Genomic DNA, 19,920 nt, shown 5'->3' with positions numbered 1-19,920 from the left:
CCATCGCCCCCGTTTCAGCCATATTGGAGTGCGACACACCCTACATCCGGGAACCTCCTTAAACCACACCCACTCGATTGCTCTCTCCAGACTGAAGGTGGGATGTATTCGATTGGTTGCTCTTCTTCTAAATAATCCGAATACCTGAACGATTTTAGACTCTGTTGACAGAAAATTGTACTAAAATAATGTCAGTAGACTATTTCCCACAGTTAGGTTTATCGGATTAATATTAGACTAATCGAACGCGATGATGGTAGCTGTAAAGCCTTTTTTTTTCTAAAGCCCATTTTTCAACATTTGCATTTCAAAAGTCATTGCAAACAAAATTGTCTTGTGGTTTAGCACCTGGTTTGGTTTTGGAAAAGCATAAAAATTGTGGATAAAATGGAAAACCGTAACCGATACAATTACTGGCAGTGACATCGCTTGTAACGGTTCCATGTAGAATCGTCTATAATTTTACTCATGTTGAAAACAATTTTGCATCATCTTTTATCTTGATGCGAATCTTCTAATAAGTTTTATAACAATTAATCGCCAATTAAATTAGCCTCTTTCAATGTAAAGTGATTAAAGGGACAGAACTCATTCTATGTATAAAAGGTAAACCTAAAGACTACAAATAAATTTCCATTTTGGACATTCTACAGTTAAATATATTCGCTATGTAGCTAACATTTCGCTTTATTTTTGGGTCTTTTCAAAAACCTACAAATTGTTTTTGCCATAAAGGCAATAAATTCAAAAATGTGTGTCTACAGATTTATTTAGCCTATAAGCAGTTATAAAAATCCGTACATGCAAAACAAATTCCACTAACCAAAAATTTTATCCAAAACATGACAAGATCAGGAGCAATAATAGTATAGTAGTGGACTCCTCAAACGAGAAGTACCATCAGGTGTTTCGAAAAGTGTTTAGGCTATAAATAGACTGACAGAAGAATAACGTCATAAACAATAAAATAACGTCACGTCATTATTCAGTCTTCAACAATTCCAAAGTCGAAGACGTGTTTACAGTTTACTCTGTATTATTAACAGAAAATTAACAGAAAAACGCATTTATTGGTGGATATTTTTATTGACAAAATTGATAAGAAGGAAACAGCAGATTTAGTCGCGGTACTTAAATCTTTCTCACTTGTAATTATGGAATTACACCAAAAATTCAAGGAGAAAAACCTGGGTAAATAGAACTTTCTTTCAAATTCTACAAAATATAACAAAATGTAACTTAGTTTCAGTGAAATTTTCCGGAAGAGCTTGTTGCTGAATAAATAATTTCTCTTTTGCTAATGGAGAGGGCCAATACACCAGTTCTATAAATTAAGCAATAAGGTTTTCCCTCTGTATATAAGATGATTTTATTTTCCAGGTTCTCATTTTGAAGATGACGATAGTTCCCTGAGCTCTGGTTATGGTTCAGCTTCTCCTGAAAGAGCCCACGACACATTGGATTGTTCCTGGTCCAGTGCCTTACCAGAGCTCTTTTCAGCCACAATTTCACAACATTCACGCTACGCATCTGATCTGATCCAGGGCCCCATCTGTGAGCACACAATTCGACAAGCTCTGATGAATCTACGACCTGTGCCACATCCAAAAGATTTTTTAGCCAAACGATATATATCAGTTCTACTAAGTCCATTTCTACCATCTTCGCCTGGAACATTGGCTAATTCTACCACCATTGACACTTTAGAAGCCGCGAAAGGACAGAGGAGCAGCATCCAAGATCTACCGCCACCTTGTCCAGAGAACATCCATGGCTGGCAAAACGGATCCTATCTCAATGGACTAGCAAGACATGCTGACTGTCTTGATATCGATACTGATATGACAGGCCGCTTCATTATTAAATTAAAACAGACTAACAGAAACGAAAAGAAACCAAGACTTCTGTCGGTAAGTAAAGACAATTTTGTGATACCCTTTGAAAGCAGACACCAAGAACTTTCTTTTGCAGACGAAAACAATGCAATATACGTAACATATAATATACCCTAGTGTTATAGTGTGATGACCCAGCTTTTAAAGGGTATGGATAATCCAGGAAAGATTACTGATAAGAGGTTCGTCCAAGGACATATAGAAAGAACCTAAGTGAACTTCAGATGTTTTCTACGTAATAATGTTTCTTCGTTGAAAATTTGTTTATTTTCCGTATTTTCAGAAATTAAGATTCTGGAGAAGACAGTCTAACTCTAGTCAGGATGAAATCCATCCAGCTAAAATAAACAAAGGTAAACACAAACAGTTTACACTTCCTCAGTAGCTCAATTATCATAGGGACTGGCTGAACCAAGTCCATGGCCCCCACATGCAGGAGAGGATATGTTCGTGGGAGAGGGGACTTGACCTATTTCAGTCCACGGCCTCGACTCATATGGTTGTGCTCCAAGAGATGCTTGAGTCTATGACGCATACACCAAGCTGCTGAATCAATTTCGGCAGTTAACCCCCCACCCCCTCATCAACGGTATTGTGTAGTAAAAACTGTTTTTTTATTATTTCAGAAAAGAGGAAGTCTGGAAGCTGGAAGAGATTATTTTGCTGTTTCTCTTCAAAAACCGATGAATAAAAACAAGATACCATCTCAATCTAACGTCCTTGCAATGAAACATAAAATATGTTATATAATGATATCTGAAAAAACTAACAGCAAAGACAACAACGGACAAATTTATCACATTCTAGCCCCTGTGATAAGTGACTTCATCAAACACTGTCTTGTTTTAATGGAGTTGCAGGGACCAAGAAGTTTGACTGAAAATTGGAATGATGCTATACGATGCTATCAGTGTCCCTGATACACATTAATACCAATAGGCTATTTAATAGTGTTAAATAATAGCACGGATACATTTCTGAATTGTAAAAAGAAATTGTATATTATTTAATAAATCTGTTTTGAATTCATTTATATGGTAGTTCTTTTTGCTAGCAACGAAATCTTATCCCTAACCAACAAGCACGAACCTTTTCCGAGCTACCTTGTTGATTTTGAAAAAAAAATGTTTACCCTTAATTAACCCTAGGTCTTGCTCGGTAGCTATGGGGTCGCGTGTTCGCGTAAAAGTTTTTTACAGTCAAGCACTGTCTTTCTCTAAATGGATAAGCCTAATAATTTCTATCACTAGAGGTTACGCCTACATGCCCGTGTCTGTGCTTTCGTAACATTGCTTAACCGCAATGTTACAACCTAAAATTCCTAATATTTTGGGGCCCCTCTAAGCTTAATTATCTGTGGTCTGGGGCATTATATGAGTTATGCCCCTTCTAATATTTCCAAGATGTCGGAAGACGATAGAACTTTATTTGTTGGCGGCTTATCTGATCGTGTTACAGAGGAATTACTTTACGAATTATTTCTACAGGTCCACAATCTTACATATCAGTTAATTTCTTACATAAAAATATCAACCTTTTGGGGGTGAAACATTCAGAAGCAAGATTTTGGCGCTGTCATTGTTTGCAGAAGGCATTCAAATGATTCTTTCAAGTTTCATTCTCCACTAAGTCAAGTTTCATTTTCAGTTTTAATATTGACAATGAGCTATTTTAATTAAAAGTACCGGTACTGAAAAATAATTGTACTAAGGATTCAATTTCTCATCCCAACTGCTGTTATGATAGATGCTTTCTTCTGAACAAATCCCAAATTTTGACTGAAAATGTCCTCTGCCTCTGTAAGCTGTCTCATCATGTTGCCTTTGTATAAATCCAGAAAAATGTGTCCTACATGGATGAATAATGGTTTAAACATTTCTAATCTATTTTAGGCTGGTCCGTTAGAAAAAGTCAAGATTCCAACCGATAAAGAAGGAAGATCGCGAAGATTTGCATTTGTAACTTTTCTACATGATGTTTCAGTTCCTTACTCTAAACAAGTTATGGACGGTATTCAGTTATTCGGACGGACTTTAAGCTTACAAAATAGGGGAAGTAACTCTAATGACAGTCCTAGAAGTTCACCGCGATCTAGCCCACATTATAATTCCGATCCTCAACAAAATAGACATCCTGGATACAATCGTGCAAATACGTGGCACGGACAAACTAGTCCAGGTCAAAGTCCGCAGTTAGAAGGACCGAGTTTGATGAAATCCCCTCCGTATGAAGTTAAAAATCTGTATGCACAAGCGAAGGGGGGTTATATGTCAGTGGATGTGCTACGAGGTCAAAGTTCAGCAGGGAGTATGAACGATATGTCAATGCAGCCACGGGAAATGGCACCGATTGACGTTCGAAGACAACGGGTTTTAGATAAGCAGCAAATGTCAATGAACATTCAAAATCAGAGGGGTCATGACAATCGCTATGATAACCGTGATGGACGTCATGATAGACGTGGTCGCTATGACGATCATTATAACAGAAGTCGCAGTCATCATCCGTATGATAATGAACGAAGAAGAGGGAGATATTGAATCAGTGCTGTTTTATTTTCATGTCATGTGTTAGAGTTTTGTTTGGGGGAAGGGGTTTAATTCAAGCTATGAAAAGGATATACTTGTTTATTTCAATAGTTACTAGAAACTTTTATTAGCCTCCCACAACACTTGTCATATTCGCATGAGAATAATAGATATAGCTATTTGAAATTAGTTCTGAATACTTATAATTTGAAATGACCTTTTTAAATACTGAAAAATAAGCCTAGGCCTACACTCTATTCTCGTATCAACTTTCAGATTAAGAGAGCTGCTCACGGAAACTAACAAACATTGGCGAACGTTTTGCTGGATGTTAGGTCTACAATGTTTAAACTTGCTCATTATGTACATATTTGCTGTCCCAGTTGCATATAGTCTTTTTAAGATTAGAACTGGAGGACTTAGTCGTTTTTAATGCATCTGAAATTCTAGGCAGATAATTTAGAAAATCAGTACTCATCGTTTTTATTAAGTCATCTTTTAAAATGCATTGCTTTTTACACAAATTTTTAATTGTTTTATTTGTGTATCAAAATATTTGGATGACAATAATTTGGCAGTTTTTACTGATTGTTTTGGTCATTATAATTTCTCCCGATTACCATGAATTTTAAAATTTTTTAAAACAAAAAAACTATTTTAACATTAAAATATTTTAGAGTTAAGATATTTGAAGAATGTTTTTTATCTGTTTTGAAATAAATGATGTCTTGCTGTCTCTATTAATCATAGTTTGGTCCTACATCAAGCCTTTTTTACCTCAGTTAATTGTCTAAATAATCAATTTAAAGATGTATTTATTTTGCTTGATTGAGATGGACAAATACTACCAGGCCCTAATAAAAACCTAAAAACATGTTTTCTCCAAAAGATCTGAGGATGTCCTAATGTCTTAACCTTCAACACTGTTTCTAGGATATCCTAGCGCTAAGATCTTTCCAGATTACGCAGCCTGGATTATTTACAGTTGAGAGAAATTGAGAATAAATCAACAATTTATTAACAAACATGTACAAATAAAACAAAGATTCTCTTCAAATGCACTCTGTCTGGATCCTTCAACATACATGCAATAAAAAGTTGTTTTAATTCATCAGCTAATCAAACCCATATCAGTTATGATATAGGATGACATGTCAGTCAATAAAAAACTTCTTGACCAATTCCAGTTTACAGATAGCTGAATTAAAATGTTTTCCAGTCACTTTCATTCCCACTATCCAACCTGACAAGATACTAACAATGACTGTAGAGCTTTTGTATAGGCTGAAATAAAAATATTTGATGTAAATGTACATGTGAAAACAAAGTTAAATCATACTGACTAGTAACTGTTTGATAAAAAAAGACGTTGGCATAGCTTGGCCGTGCTTAATAGATTCTCTTTTTATAGCCATAGTGTTATTTGTCCATTAATTTTATCTATGAAGAGTCTGAAAAGGGTCATATTGTAAGTCTATTCCCTTATCCTTTTCTGTCATGAATAAAATATTGTTTACAAAAAACTAATTTTACATGTAGAAATTGCTCTTTAATCAATGTAAAACTGTACAGATAAAGCACACAGAGGTCTCCAATCAGCAAATCTGCCACAATGCAAGAAACAGTCAAGTAGTTCAATACAAACATAAAATTTCCTACATGATAATATATTTTATCAATATACTTAGTAATTTGGTTACCTTTAGGATTTTTATAAAAGATACAGTTATTAGCACAAGTATCAGGATTCGTGTCCCACGCAGTCTCTGCACAGCAACATAAAGGTGGTAATACTATTCCTTTCTTTTCTAACTTTATTCGTATATTATGTTGAAGAGCTTCCAAATATCTGAAAAGAAGTAAGGATTAAATTAATTGTGTTTTAAATTCTTACTTTCAGGAAGTGTGAAATGAGGGAAATTTTGCCAGGGCAGCGGCATTAGCCTGCTCTTTTTGGATTTCCAACTGTCGACGGATCTATAAAGTACACAGCCTGTAGCACATGGGGCCTCGGTTTATTGTCCCATCCGAACAACAAGATGCTTTTTTCATGTCAGCCCCTCTTACCCACATGAAATATGTTAAGGTATTAATTGTAGGATTTTTTGTGGAACAGGGTTTTGGCATCTTTTAAAGTTTAAATTAACAAATGATTTTATGAAATCCAACCTCTGTGTTTCTTTTATTTTCTGTCGCTGATGTTCATGGTGTTCTAATGTCTCTTTAATTTGAGATTCCTCCATTTTCTCTCGGAGATATATTTCCGCTCTCGTCTCTCCTGTGATTGGATCCCTCGGTTCAACCAATCGTAATGCCTCTTCTTCCTCTTCCTTTCTCTCCAGTTCTTTTTCTTTCTTTAATCTGTTCAAAAGAAACTAGCTTGAATATTTAACACTAGCGTGACTGAATATCATCGAATATCAGCTTTGTGTTAAATCTATATTTGTGATTTCTTAAAGATTTCAAATGGCTAAAGGATATGCTAACTGTCCTGTTGTCCTTATTGGCTCAAGAAGATACAGAAAGATAGAAAATGTAATTAATGCAGATAGGACATAAACTTTGATTTGATTCGCTTCGCAGATTGTAAATTTCAATTTTGACCAATCATAGGAAATATCGCAAATGGAGTCATTTTGAATAACAAACTGCAATGCGATACCTATTAAATTAAGCCCTAACACTTACAGTTGTATTTTTCTCTTGTGATCTCTTTTTCTCAGATTTTCTTTAACTTGTTCTCTTTCTATATCCATGAATAATTTTCTATACAGAGCTAGTTGACTTCTCTTTCTCTTCTTTTCTTCCTCTTCCTCTACACCATTATATATAGCAGGTATCTTAACTGAATGTTTCACTTTTAGTCTGTTACCTAAATTATATTAACATAGCTTCAGTAGTTGGAGGGCCACAGGCAATTCTTCAGTATGCAAAATCGGAAAATATTTAAAAGTGGGTGGTTCAAGGCCACGCCAGCCTTATCACTGGAAGGGCAATGGCAGCTTTATTTCAAATTATTTGGCAGAACAGTACCAATCATCAGTGTGGAATCATTTTTTGGTCGTCCCTGAATGACAAAACTGCAGCATGTAAAGCTTTGAACAATATTCCTTGTATTTGTAGATCAAAATAAAGAATAATACCTTTTACCCGTGGTGAAACTTGAAAATGAACAGATTTTTTGGGCCGTGTTTTTGAACTGTCATCCTCACATTCATCCGTGTCAGGTTCTTCTACACTCTGTCTCTCCCAGTCTATTTCTGGTATTTGTTTGTGATCGTGAGTTAAAATTGTCAGTCCTAGACAATCTAATGGATGTTTATCTTCTTCAAATGACTGAAATAAATTTTTAATTCATGACTGAAAATCATACAATTCAAAGCAAAATCTTTTGTCATTCCATCATTGGCACAACTATTGAGAGCACAGTGCCAGTATTCCATCATTTATTATTGACAGAGTTATTAAAGAATATTGGACTGTATGAGTATAAGCTAAGAAAGCAAGCTGACTGAAACAGTTACTATAAATAATAAAACCTACATGTAATGGTTTATGCCAGGAAAGAGCACCAGCATCATTTTCTTCAATATAATCATCAGTTTTCTTTAACCCTAATTTCTTTCTGGCATCATTAGTATATTGATGAATCTAAAAATAAATCATAGTACATTACAATCATCAATTTTAAACATTTAACGGTGAGCATTTGATTTTTTGAGAAGAGCTGCCCTATCCTGTCTCTTACTATGTATCTTGTTATTTATACTGAAACCTTTTTTGAAATTCCAATCAATTTTCAATAGTGAGCATTCAATTTTTTTTGATAAAAACCTACAGCAATGTCCCTTACCATGCATCTTTTGATATCTATTTTAAAAAATCTTGTAAACCCCAACACTATTTTTCTTTCCCCATGTTTGCAACTTGCCAATTTGAAATGTGTTCAACTGCAGTTCAATAATGTCGGACAGTGCATACAGTCTTCTGGACAATTTATATGGATAATTGAGTTAGTTGATGTCCATACTTCAACAGATCTTTCCAGACTTCTAGTTTCTTACCTGACTAGTTTGATCAGTGAAAACTTTGGTTTGAATGTGATCTTCTTTTGACTTTGATGATCCTGGAAAAAGTGCAATGTTACAAAATCTGTCAGAGTAAACCTAAAAACCTCCTAAAAAAACTATACAATAGGATCCAATTTTCAATAATTTCTTAGTTTAATGAATTATTACTTAGTTTAATGGATTTATTGGATTATACAGAGATTCTGTTGTATAGTTAAGACACCAGGTATGTCCACTGATGAATATTTATTTATTTCGTATTCATCCTAAGAGGTAGTATACTTTTAACTCCACAAACTTCACAAAAATCAAACTAGAGCTGACCTTTTCTATGTTTATGACTAGATGACCTATATATAGAATGAGTCTCTGTGTTGTGAACTGAAGTACCAGTTTTTCTCTGGGAACTCGATCTTGAATTTTTGTAATTTTTAATCATTGCACTTTGTTGTAAAATATTTCTCTCTTCTTCTACCTATTTAGAAGAAAATAATCATTTACATTGTAGTTATATTACCATCAGAATTAGAATCATTTCAATTGTTTTGTAAGTTTGTATATCTTTATATTTCATAAGAAGGGTACAAAGATAATAAAGAGTTTACTGGAGAATTGAAACTCCACAGTAAAAAAGTCAGATCAGTTTAACTCTTAAGTAAGAGAACTTTATTATCATTTATCATGATTGCATTTACCACTTGTATAGACTTCTGCAGGCGGGTGTCACCTAACTATAGACCATGCTTACTCTTTCCAAAAACCTGATGGTAATTCTCTTTTGAGTAATCCACTACTATACATCTATTACTCCCGATTTTGTTATTCTATTGAGAAGATTTTTGATTGAAGGTATTGTCTTGCTTGTACAGAATTTCATTTTCTCTTTAAGATAACTTTAGTAGAAAGACAACTATCTTACGGCCTGAATATTTTGCTCCATCTGTTGCTGTTTTTTTAATCTTTCGATTGTTTTGACTCTTTTTTTAACATCTTCATGAAATTGTCGAATTCTTCTCTCTTTCTGTTTCTGTATATCATTCATTTGTTGTTCTATTTCTTCTGCCGCAGTCTATGAAAAACAAATCAGAATCAAGGTGAAAATTAAATCGGAACATTTTCTACGATTATTATATATGTTTAGCTGTAGCTTTCCATAAAAATATATCAATATAGGTTTATTCAATACATTTTTCAGTGTATTCAGTTAATAAATAGGCATGTTTCAACATGAATTTTCACAAAAATAGGCCAAAAATTGAATTCTTACAACGGCATCAGGGTTTTCTGAATATCTGTCAGTGGGTGCTGGCTGGACCCATGCTCCAACTGGTCTGATTTCCACATTTCGGTTGCCCATTATGTCCGAACTGATCACAGGACGAGATATTTTCTTTAATCCAACTGGTAAACTTTCATATTTCAATTTCGACGCCATTTTGCAAAGTATACGACCGTTTATACTCTTTTTCAATGAATCAATTGAAGAGTTTTAAAGGGGCATTACTCTTAGAGGACCTTGAAGTGCTTAAGAAATTTTTTAAAGTTTAAAGTCTATCTTCCTTTCTTAGAAACGTAAAATGTTCCAATCTGATGAGACAGTCGACTTGGCATTTTGTCAGAAAATTCCCAAAATTGAGCTTCATGCTCATTTGAATACCAGTTTCAGTTCTGCAACATTCCAACATTTGGTTGATAAGAAATCATCCACTTTGCCAGAGTTGAAACTTTTTAATGTGGCCATTAAAGAAGGAGAAACGTACTGTATTGATAAATCTTTTGATTTATTTAGGTTAATTCATAAGGTTTGTTTAAATTGTATTACACTCGATTGTGAAATAACAGAGGGGTTGGCGAGAAGGCATTTTAAACACACCATTTGTGTCCTTTTTCATCAAACTAAAGCCTAAAGGGTAAAGTTTGATAAGGGACATTACTCATTTAGGTTTGGTGACTGTGAAGTAGATTTAAGAGAATTTTCAAGGCTTTTTAGATATTTATTGATTGTCATTTAAGAAATTTAAAATGTTTGAATCAAACGACACAATAGATTTGGGATTTTGTCAAAAAATTCCTAAAGTTGAGCTCCATGCTCATTTAAATGTAAGCTTCAGCGCGAAAACTTTTCAGCATTTGGTTGATAGGAAAGCATCCACTTTGCCAGAAGTAAAAAATCTGAATGTGACCATTAAAGAAGGTGAAACAAATAGTTTGGATAACAACTTTGATTTGTATCGATTAGCTCAAAAGGTTTGTTTCAAAACTTGATAACTGATGTTTGGAAGATGATTGTCTTAATAAAGAACACCTGATACCACTTTTATTATGAAATACTTCTTCATTTATGATTGATTGCATACCTCATATGAAAAGTTCATCAGCTGCTACCAATGTATAGCCAATATGTTGTTTGGATTTTGGGTTTTGCTTTGCAGTTTGGATTATAACTTTTATTTTAAAGCTCAGTTATATCATGTAAGTGTTTGTTTTGAAACTGAATATTTTCATAGAACAATTTCAGATTTTAGATTCCCCTACATGTTTGTTATACCTACATGAGTATTTGATACTGAATTTTATAAAATGAATTGTATATTTCTAGGTTTTCGATGATGAATATGCTATTTATAAACTGTCCTATGATGTCATACATGAGTTTTCTGATGATAATGTGAAGTATCTAGAGCTGAGATCAACGCCGAAAGAAATATCTAGTACTGGTATGACACGAAGGCTGTATATTGAAACTATGATTAAAGCTGTCAAGGCTTGTGAAAAAGAGGGTTTGGATATCCTAGTGAAAATTCTACCATCCATCGACAGAAGACTTGGTGTTGATGTTGCCAACATTACAGTGGATTTGGCGAAGGAATTATCTGATAAATACCCTGGTTATATTCCAGGAATTGATTTCAGCGGAGATCCTAAAGTCCTAGATGCAGTGGAATATATTCCTGTTTTCAACAGAGCCAGAGAGCTTGGATTGAAATTAGCTCTGCATTTAGCAGAGATTCCAAATCATGAGGAAACGTTGAGAGTTTTAAAAGAGTCAACTCCTGATCGGATTGGACATGGATCTTTCATTCACTCGGAATTTCCAGGATTAGAAGATTTAAAGGAAATTGTCATCAAGAGAAAAATACCAATCGAACTCTGTCTAACATCTAACTTGAAAACTCAAACTGTAGAAAATTACAAGGAACATCATTTTAAGGTTTGGTATGACTTGAATCATCCCCAGATTTTATGTACTGATGGTAAAGGAACTTATCAATGTAACCTATCAGATGAATACTTCCAGGCAGCCCAGGCATTTAATTTGACCAAGTCCCAGATGGTTGATTTATCATACAAGGCAATCGATTATACTTTTGCTTCTACTCAAGAGAAAGAAAACTTGAAACTGAAGTGGAAGAATATCAGAGATGAATTTCAGAAGTGAAAGAGTTCATGCTTTTAAATAAAATATAAAACTCTAGACTGTGTTACTGTGGTGTTTAGTTGTTATTTAACTGTAGTCTTATTTTCCTGTTATCTCCCATATACCGATATAGCAAGTGTCCCCGAAGACAACATTTTGAAAACATTTTGAGTATAAGAGTATATAACATATATTCTATAATTCTCATGAATGAAGTAGGGGTACAATTAGGTGCACTAACTTTATTCCTAGGGAGTACAAATACAACACCTCAATGACTTCAAGCAATTTTCTCGTATGCACTCTATTTCCGACTTATTGGGTGTCATTTTACGCGTGCTTTTCATGTTAATCGCGAGGAATGAAAAAACAGAATATTTTGCAAGGTTTTAATTTGACTGGTGATAGAAATATGATATACAAACTTTACAAAATATACAGACATTACAAAACATACAGACAATACACATCGATATACACAAATACAATACAAAATATACATAATCACATTATACATAAATAGTATTAAACACAAACAAAATGAAAAAGATACAATAAATGGCTTATTTTTCTTAATAATATTATTAAAGTGTAAAAACCTTAATACCACCAAGAAGTATATAGAAGAGCCAGAAGAACATGTACTTTGCCAGACAGGACAGGCTTACTCTTGTAGATACCTGATACCACTTTTGATTCTGAAATACTTACTCACTTATAATTGATGTGAAAAATTCATTAGCTGTTACCAATGTATTTCCAATGTTATTTTAGATTTCGGGTTTCGTTTTGTGGTTCTGATCGATAGAATACCAACTTAGGTTTTTTTTTTATTTTAATAAATCAGTAAGTAAGAACTGTATGATATATAAAATAAACGAATATTAACTAATAACAAATATTGGATATATTAAATGACTAAATTCAAAATATATTTCATTACATGGATCTACAAAAAAAAAATATTTGGCACAAAAGGAAATTACAAAATACAAAATAATAATTATTGCAATAAGTTCATTTTGATTTTTTTGAAAAATTCTGATTTTTAAGTTATTGGTGGCTAGTCACGTGACTGACTTTAAATGACCAATGTCATAAATTTAACTCATTTTTATATAAATAATGCAAGAGAATTAAAATAAGAGAATCGATAATCGATTGGAAGAGAGCATTTGTTTGCCAAATTAACACTGACTAATGTTTCAATAAACTGCGTATATATGAATATAAAAAAAAACATTGCAATGGCTGTCTTCAACAGTTTAAAATATAAATTATATTATGTTATTATATTATATAATGTATTTACAAACACCTTAAAGGGAATGCCTAGCTCAGCCATTTTCCAAAAAAGAACATTCGGATTTTTTACATCTAATCGAAGTCGTCTAAATACATTAAACTCTGTCGCTTGAAGGAGCCCAATTTTACTTGTACTTGTGGAAAGCTGAAACAAATTCTTAAGCATCTTCACAATGTCAAGCTATTACGAACTGCGTCTTACACCTTGCCTGCAATAGCCACTGTATCTCCAAAGTTTGTAAATACAGCGATTTGATTGGTTTGTACGATCAGAGTCTTCAGTCACTGATTGGCTGTATTTGCTACCGTACAATCCAACTAAATCGCTGCATAACAAATTTGTAAATTACAAAGAAAAAAACCCAATGATGTCAAGGTATTAGACGTAGTTTGTTATTAGCTTGACATTGTGAAGCTGATGTTAAAGGCATTCCCTCTATATATTGATACAATACAATATTCCGGTGTTTCATCACAGGAAATTGCTTATTATTATGCTGAAAAAATACTTTTAATCTTTCTTTTTTCAGAAAAAAACAAATCATAATTCTTTTAAATCAAATGATTAATTTACATATCGCTGGTTAATTGGCTGAAATTACAAAATATAATTTGGATTTCGGAAGGACAAATAATTGAATACGGATATTAAGATAAGTTATAAGGCCGATATAACTTTGTTGAAAAGTATCAAGTCCCAAATGGCTTCCATATAGCATTATCCCTCCGGATATATTAGCCTACTTTCCCCTCCGAACAATCAATTCTAGCACAGGCCTAATAGCTTCACTAAGTTGAAAGTCATTATTTGAAGACGTTATACAGAATTATTAATCTTGAATATAAATTAACACATAATTTTAACAGAAAATGATACTAATATAAAATCAGACACCACAAAAACTAACAGAAGACGATAACAGAGACACTGTCTGTGAACGGATAATGAATTTAACATTAAATGATTTGAATTTCAATATTTACAGAAGATTTTAAAACGAAGTTTTTTAAGATTTTCGGATAAATGTGTGGAACAAACACGTTTCCAGTTTGCGGATTTTTTTTATAATAAAGTCGGATTTCGAATATCACTTAATTAATAAAAATATCAAATTCTTTAATAAACTTAATGAGTTGAGTATTCAATATTAAAAATGTTAAAGAGATGTGTAAGAAGTAAGATGTGTATAGGGGAAACTGATAACATCAATTTGCACCATTCCAATTTACAATCAGACGTCTTTGGTTCTTGCAATTTCACTAAAAGAAAGTGTTTGATGATATCAAAGTCCGCGATAAACATTGAAAATTAAGAAAACATCTTTACGATCTCTTTAAGTGACCAGTTTATATAAAATCAGTTAGAAATGATATTATTTTTGTTATTCACTGAAAATCTAAGGTGAAAAACAAATGCTCAAAAATACAGACCAGGTAGAAATGTTCCGTGCATAAATTTGAATAAATTATGCAAATGAATTAATATTTAACTACTGGTAATATTGCAGGTATATAGCATCTTTTTAAACACTGAGCTAGAGTCTGGAAATTATTCTCGTTACCACCACAACCACCAAAAATAAACGGTTCACATTCCCTTGAAGCCATATTAAAATAATATCTTTTAAAGAAACCTCGACATTTTCCTGTTACCATGGATAATCCGCATTCTTCTGGTACATTTTCTAAACTTTTATCTATCACTGAAATGAAAGAAAATAATTGTTTTTAATTAATAAATAAAATATCTACCTGTATCGCTTTTTAGATATATCATTATACCGAGCGTTATAACTGCTACACGTATTCATTCTACTAGTCAGTGGGGACATTTGAGGGGGGGGGGGGGTTGATAGTTTGTACCCCAATACCCCAATATTGCACCCCCCACTTAATTCTTAAGAAATTTCAGAATTTTATTCTTAAACGTTCAAGCCCCTAAAGACCCATATGATATATTAAAAAGATTTCAGGGTAATTTTCTTAAAAACTATTTGTCGATTTTCCGATAAAGATATGAAATATAGAGTTTAAAGTAAGTCCAGGCGGGTACCTGATACCAGTTAATACACGGAACAACCTACACCTAGAACGGGTCACCACACAATTACTGATTGCTTTTAGCGAGTTGAAATACAACCTGGAGCGACCTGACACCGGTTTACTCGTTAAATTGACATCAATTCATTTATTACATTCATTTAAATATTATAAAACCACAACGACTGGTGACTTCCCATACCCTGAACTAAATCAATCCTGTTCCAACAAACCTCGAGATTTTATTTTACGGGTAGATGGGCTCATAGTCAGACTTGATTGTTCGGAGGGGTAAGTAATATATCTAGAAGGGGCAATGATGTGTGGTTTTGAGTTGTAGTAATGGAATTGGTCGGTTGTCAGAAATATTCTTTTATTTTTCCCGGCTCCCCAATCCCAACTCCCGTATAGCTCGAGACCTGTAGAGAGATAAAAGTACCGTACATTCCATTCCTTAGTTTGCAATTTAGAGAATTACAGTTTCAATTCCATACCATGTCTGCCTTAATTTCCCGCCGAGTTGATTATTAAATTAAAATCAATGAGTAATAATAAAATCAATCTGTAACTGTTACAATTGAACTATTCTCATGTCTATACAAGATTAAATCAATGAAACTTCACATGATTGTCATTATAACTGACTGTTCGTCTATAAGATTGATAGTTATAAACTGAAAACATTCCCGAATTACACGTACAAATCACATTAATTTACATCGTTTCAATCTAATCTTAACATAATTCTATTGAAAAACAGATTCTAATCAACTTCAGGTTACGTCATGCTGGGGCCAGAAAATATTTATATGAAGAGCCTGATTACGCATTCAACTTATCAATTTAAGAGCTTAGCCACCCCCAGGACTTCAATGATTGACTTTTCTGTAAACCCATTTCTAACAGAGGTATTCATATTTCACCAGTACAAAATAACACGTAATTTGGGAGCGTTTTTTAAGCTATTCTAAAAAAAAAATAATACCCATCCCCATTCCTTTTTAAGATGCCAATGTTGGACCACGGACAATAGTACCAACTTACTCCCCTGTCCTAGTTAATATACGTTTTCAATGAAGTTTGTTACAGAGATAATAACAAAGATAATAAGATAATATTCGGAGATCACTCTGCCTTGTATATATTTTCCAATATCTCTGATATTTTATCTTTTATGTCGTCTCTATCTCCAATATTGTCAGATAAATAATTTGTTCAAAGTCTAATGAAGGTTATAATTTCAAATATTGCTAAATCACCTGTACTTTCATAATAATTATAAATACTTGTAATTTTATTATAGTAAGGCTGTACCAAGTTACCAAATCATGGAATTAAGTGCTGCAAATAGGGACGTTCCTCCAAAATTGAGGCTTTTAGTCCTCCCCTTTCTGTTCTTCCATCACTTTAAAATATCTTATCATTGTGTGTAGTGAAGAATTGCCACCCCAGTAATAAATAAGTGATCAACATCTGACAAAAGCATAGAGCAGAGGTCACTATCTTTTTGTGGGGGCTACTTTACACAAATTTTTTTGTCTGATTTTTAAATATCAAAATTGTTTCCATTTTTATATACATCGAATGCTAACAACAAAATTAAAATCTTAAGATTTATATTCCAGCCTATGTACAACTCTCCCCCTCCTTTTCTTAGAATTCCTTGAAATGCCTCTGATGCTGCTCAAAATAATTCGCACCAATAGGACTTTTTTTTAAAGAGTTATTCGAATGGAGTCAATGACGCAAATGGGTGTAGGTTGCTGCTACATTTGACCTAATTTAAGTTGAAGCCTATTTTTGACACAGTTTCTACGTCATATAGATTCCCGCCTTTTGTAAAAGATCACGTGTTAACGTGTACATTTCAAACGATTTTGTATCAAAATTTTGGCGCCTAAATCATTCATGCGTGTTTCAGACATTTTAATCATTGGTTATTTACTTGTCTAAACAATATCATCAAATAAATCTATTTTTAACTATTTCCATGTCGCTAATCCTCTTTTGTTCTCGGCACGCGCGGTCGTGTCGTCCTACAGCATCGTAACATCAGAATGAGGTCAAGTTTGACGTCATATAAACGGAAGTTTTTAATCCGGTCAAGGTAACGCCATCTGACGACTCTATTCAGTTAATTTACAATTTGTACAGATTTTGATTGAACGTGATATAAACCCTTCAAGCAGAATTCTATTTTGAAATTTAGTGAATTGTTTTGAACTAACATTATAATGAATCTGTCATGTTTTTTTTATATGCATGTGGCACTGTCATTTGTCGTCACAGATGTCGTCGATTCAAATCAAGATGTCTACGTGTTTGAAGGTATTAACTGCAAACTAAAAAAAGTCAACTTACCCGTGTCTCGTTTTTGATAATATTTTAAACCCATAACACCATATTTGGGCATGTCGTCTGTAGCCTGTTCTGTAGCGTAGTGATATGCTGGTAAATCTCGCGTGTCAAACATTTTCTCATCATTACGAGCTGGAATAAAAGACAGAGTTATCAAAAATACAATACCTAAAAGTCTTCGGTTCTGTGGTTGTCTGGTTCCGTGGATGTCTGTGGTTCGGTGGTATTGTCAAACATAATAATTCTAGGGGTTGTTAAAGGCCGTTTTTTATCATCTGACAAGTTCAAAGTATCCATAAGGGGTATCTGGTTTCTGTCTACCCAGATTGTGTCAACGTTTCAACGTTTCAATATTATCCTTCATTGTTTCAGTACTTTATCACTGTTTGTTTATTTATGCATCGTCTATTGATTTTCTCATCATGTCAATCGACAGAGTATTTTTAACAGCAAAAGATCAGATTTTTTCGTAAAGTTAGCAGCGCAGGAAAATCAGCTATGAACACGTCTGCAAATCTGTTGACATGTCGTCCAACACAATAGTATATATAATAAACACAAGGACAAGGTGTAAACAAATTCAACTCTCTTGACATGTCTATATCTCGCCAAACAACAATTCCCGCCGAAAATATCCCGCCATAAATATCCGAGCAATGTGACGGCGTTTGGTCACCTTCTGTCAAAAAAGCTTTAAATAGTCAGCCCAAACAAATAACATCTTTTCTCTCGTACCCGAATTGTTTCCTGACGACAAATATCAAATCTTCTAAACAATGTTGATTTTTGTCACGTGTCGCCATAGAAACACACGTTCAGGCGACACTAACAGGCGTAATGCCACAGTTTTCATTTGTAACGTCATTACGTCATAGGAATATGTGATAACGTTACGATTTACAGCTTTAGATATTTTGACATTCGGTCCCTAATTTGATATTTTGATGTAAAGATGAAATATTTGGATAATACTGACCTCTACAATGTCTAGGCCCAGTCGGATCCCAAGCACCCATTTTATGGAAAGGATTGGGTACAGCTTGACACGTCATCACAGATGACCCCACTAAATAGTAACCAGAATCACAACGCACGTGCACAGTTGAAAATAAACTATAGTCTGTTCCATCTATAAATCCATGTTCCGGGGCAACTGGCACAGTACATTTTATATCTGAAAGTACAGAAGTTATTCGTTTTTATACTCGAAATATCTGATATTAAGAATTAACACATATCAAAAAGCACGCGCATATTTCATGTTGTCCTATATACTGACAAAGAGGGCGTTGACACATTTAAAAATTTCAAGAAATTGCGCACAATTCTGTGTTTAAAGTGACCATTACTATTTACTTTTGGAATCTGAAAGCAAGGTTTAGCGTGAACAACCAGACGTTTCCTTTTTTGTGCACGTGCAAAACTGCACGTTCTCACGTGACGTTACATCTAAATCGACAATTCAAAATATGTCGGGTAAAAACAGCGAAGAAAAGGCTGGCTTTATAAGAGTTGAATTGCACTGTTTAGTTTGGGGTTAAACTAACAAAAACTTATTTCTATCAGTTTCAAATATTTCGTTTACTAGTCACATTTCGCCAGGCCTTATTAATGGAATCTTGTCGTCTGCTTATTCTCGCGCTAATCTCGCACGACCCGGTACGAGGGATTTATTATGAATGGAGGTTGGTAGAGATTTTAGACTTGATTATCAAGTGAATGTTTTAACTGATAATGACCTAACATTCTCCCCCTGTTGATGTTTGTTTCGACGAAATAGTAACAATTGAAAAATGTGAGAGGATAAAATACCATGAGAGAAGAATTGAAAAGTTAAAATGTTATTACACTTACTTCGTACGCATGTAACTACAGAAAATGAATTGTTTTGAGTAGCTGATTCTGACAGACCGAATAAGATATAGAACTAGATAGATTTGAATATGATATTGCTTCGCTATTAACAACTTCGAATACAAGAAGGTAGCCCATAGTAAGAAACTATACGAAATGTATATAAGCGAGGAGCATTTTTATTGCAAATAGTCAAATACTACGATTTAAATTCCTTTTTAATCAATCTACAAGACCTAGTAACGTCGTCTACAATATAATACAAGAAGTATAGTTTGCACCAATCGCTAGTGGGCACCATTTGATGAATGAAATCTCGAGTCTATTTATTTAAATGTTTTATGTACATAACGACTAGTTATATAGTAGATGAGGTATAATAGGCGTATAGGTACTTATTTATATCCAATACTTTATACTTCACATATATATATACATTTTACAAGCATCTC

The 19,920-nt window shown here is 33.6% G+C and overlaps 5 protein-coding genes across 5 annotated transcripts; 3 read left to right on the top strand and 2 right to left on the bottom strand.

The window, feature by feature from the left end:
* Positions 1–1,154: 1,154 nt before the first annotated feature.
* Positions 1,155–2,586, top strand: LOTGIDRAFT_163803 (hypothetical protein; the record flags this gene model as incomplete). Its single annotated transcript, XM_009060357.1, has 4 exons — positions 1,155–1,191; positions 1,381–1,910; positions 2,179–2,248; positions 2,522–2,586. 4 exons carry the CDS (start codon positions 1,155–1,157, stop codon positions 2,584–2,586), a joined length of 702 nt encoding a protein of 233 aa, XP_009058605.1.
* A 712-nt stretch (positions 2,587–3,298) lies between these two features.
* On the top strand, positions 3,299–5,203 carry LOTGIDRAFT_233621 (hypothetical protein; the record flags this gene model as incomplete). Its single annotated transcript, XM_009060356.1, has 2 exons — positions 3,299–3,382; positions 3,788–5,203. 2 exons carry the CDS (start codon positions 3,299–3,301, stop codon positions 4,433–4,435), a joined length of 732 nt encoding a protein of 243 aa, XP_009058604.1. The 3' UTR covers positions 4,436–5,203.
* A 217-nt stretch (positions 5,204–5,420) lies between these two features.
* LOTGIDRAFT_233620 (hypothetical protein) lies at positions 5,421–9,928 on the bottom strand (the record flags this gene model as incomplete). The annotated part of the gene is made up of 10 exons (XM_009060355.1): positions 5,421–5,707; positions 6,124–6,272; positions 6,593–6,784; positions 7,112–7,295; positions 7,567–7,759; positions 7,967–8,074; positions 8,488–8,549; positions 8,818–8,968; positions 9,413–9,562; positions 9,761–9,928. The coding sequence occupies 10 exons, from the start codon at positions 9,926–9,928 to the stop codon at positions 5,658–5,660; spliced, it is 1,407 nt and encodes a 468-aa protein (XP_009058603.1). The 3' UTR covers positions 5,421–5,657.
* A 587-nt stretch (positions 9,929–10,515) lies between these two features.
* On the top strand, positions 10,516–11,932 carry LOTGIDRAFT_178823 (hypothetical protein; the record flags this gene model as incomplete). The annotated part of the gene is made up of 2 exons (XM_009060354.1): positions 10,516–10,740; positions 11,093–11,932. 2 exons carry the CDS (start codon positions 10,516–10,518, stop codon positions 11,930–11,932), a joined length of 1,065 nt encoding a protein of 354 aa, XP_009058602.1.
* Positions 11,933–14,695: 2,763 nt separating this feature from the next.
* On the bottom strand, positions 14,696–14,893 carry LOTGIDRAFT_123062 (hypothetical protein; the record flags this gene model as incomplete). The annotated part of the gene is made up of 1 exon (XM_009060353.1): positions 14,696–14,893. A coding segment is annotated over one exon (198 nt), but the record flags the coding sequence as incomplete, so codon positions are not given.
* Between the last annotated feature and the right edge of the window lie 5,027 nt (positions 14,894–19,920).

Source organism: Lottia gigantea, assembly GCF_000327385.1.
Source record: "Lottia gigantea unplaced genomic scaffold LOTGIsca_42, whole genome shotgun sequence".
Classification (NCBI taxonomy): domain Eukaryota; kingdom Metazoa; phylum Mollusca; class Gastropoda; family Lottiidae; genus Lottia; species Lottia gigantea.
Note: the sequence above shows the minus strand (reverse complement) of the source record. Positions and strands in the feature narration are given on the sequence as shown.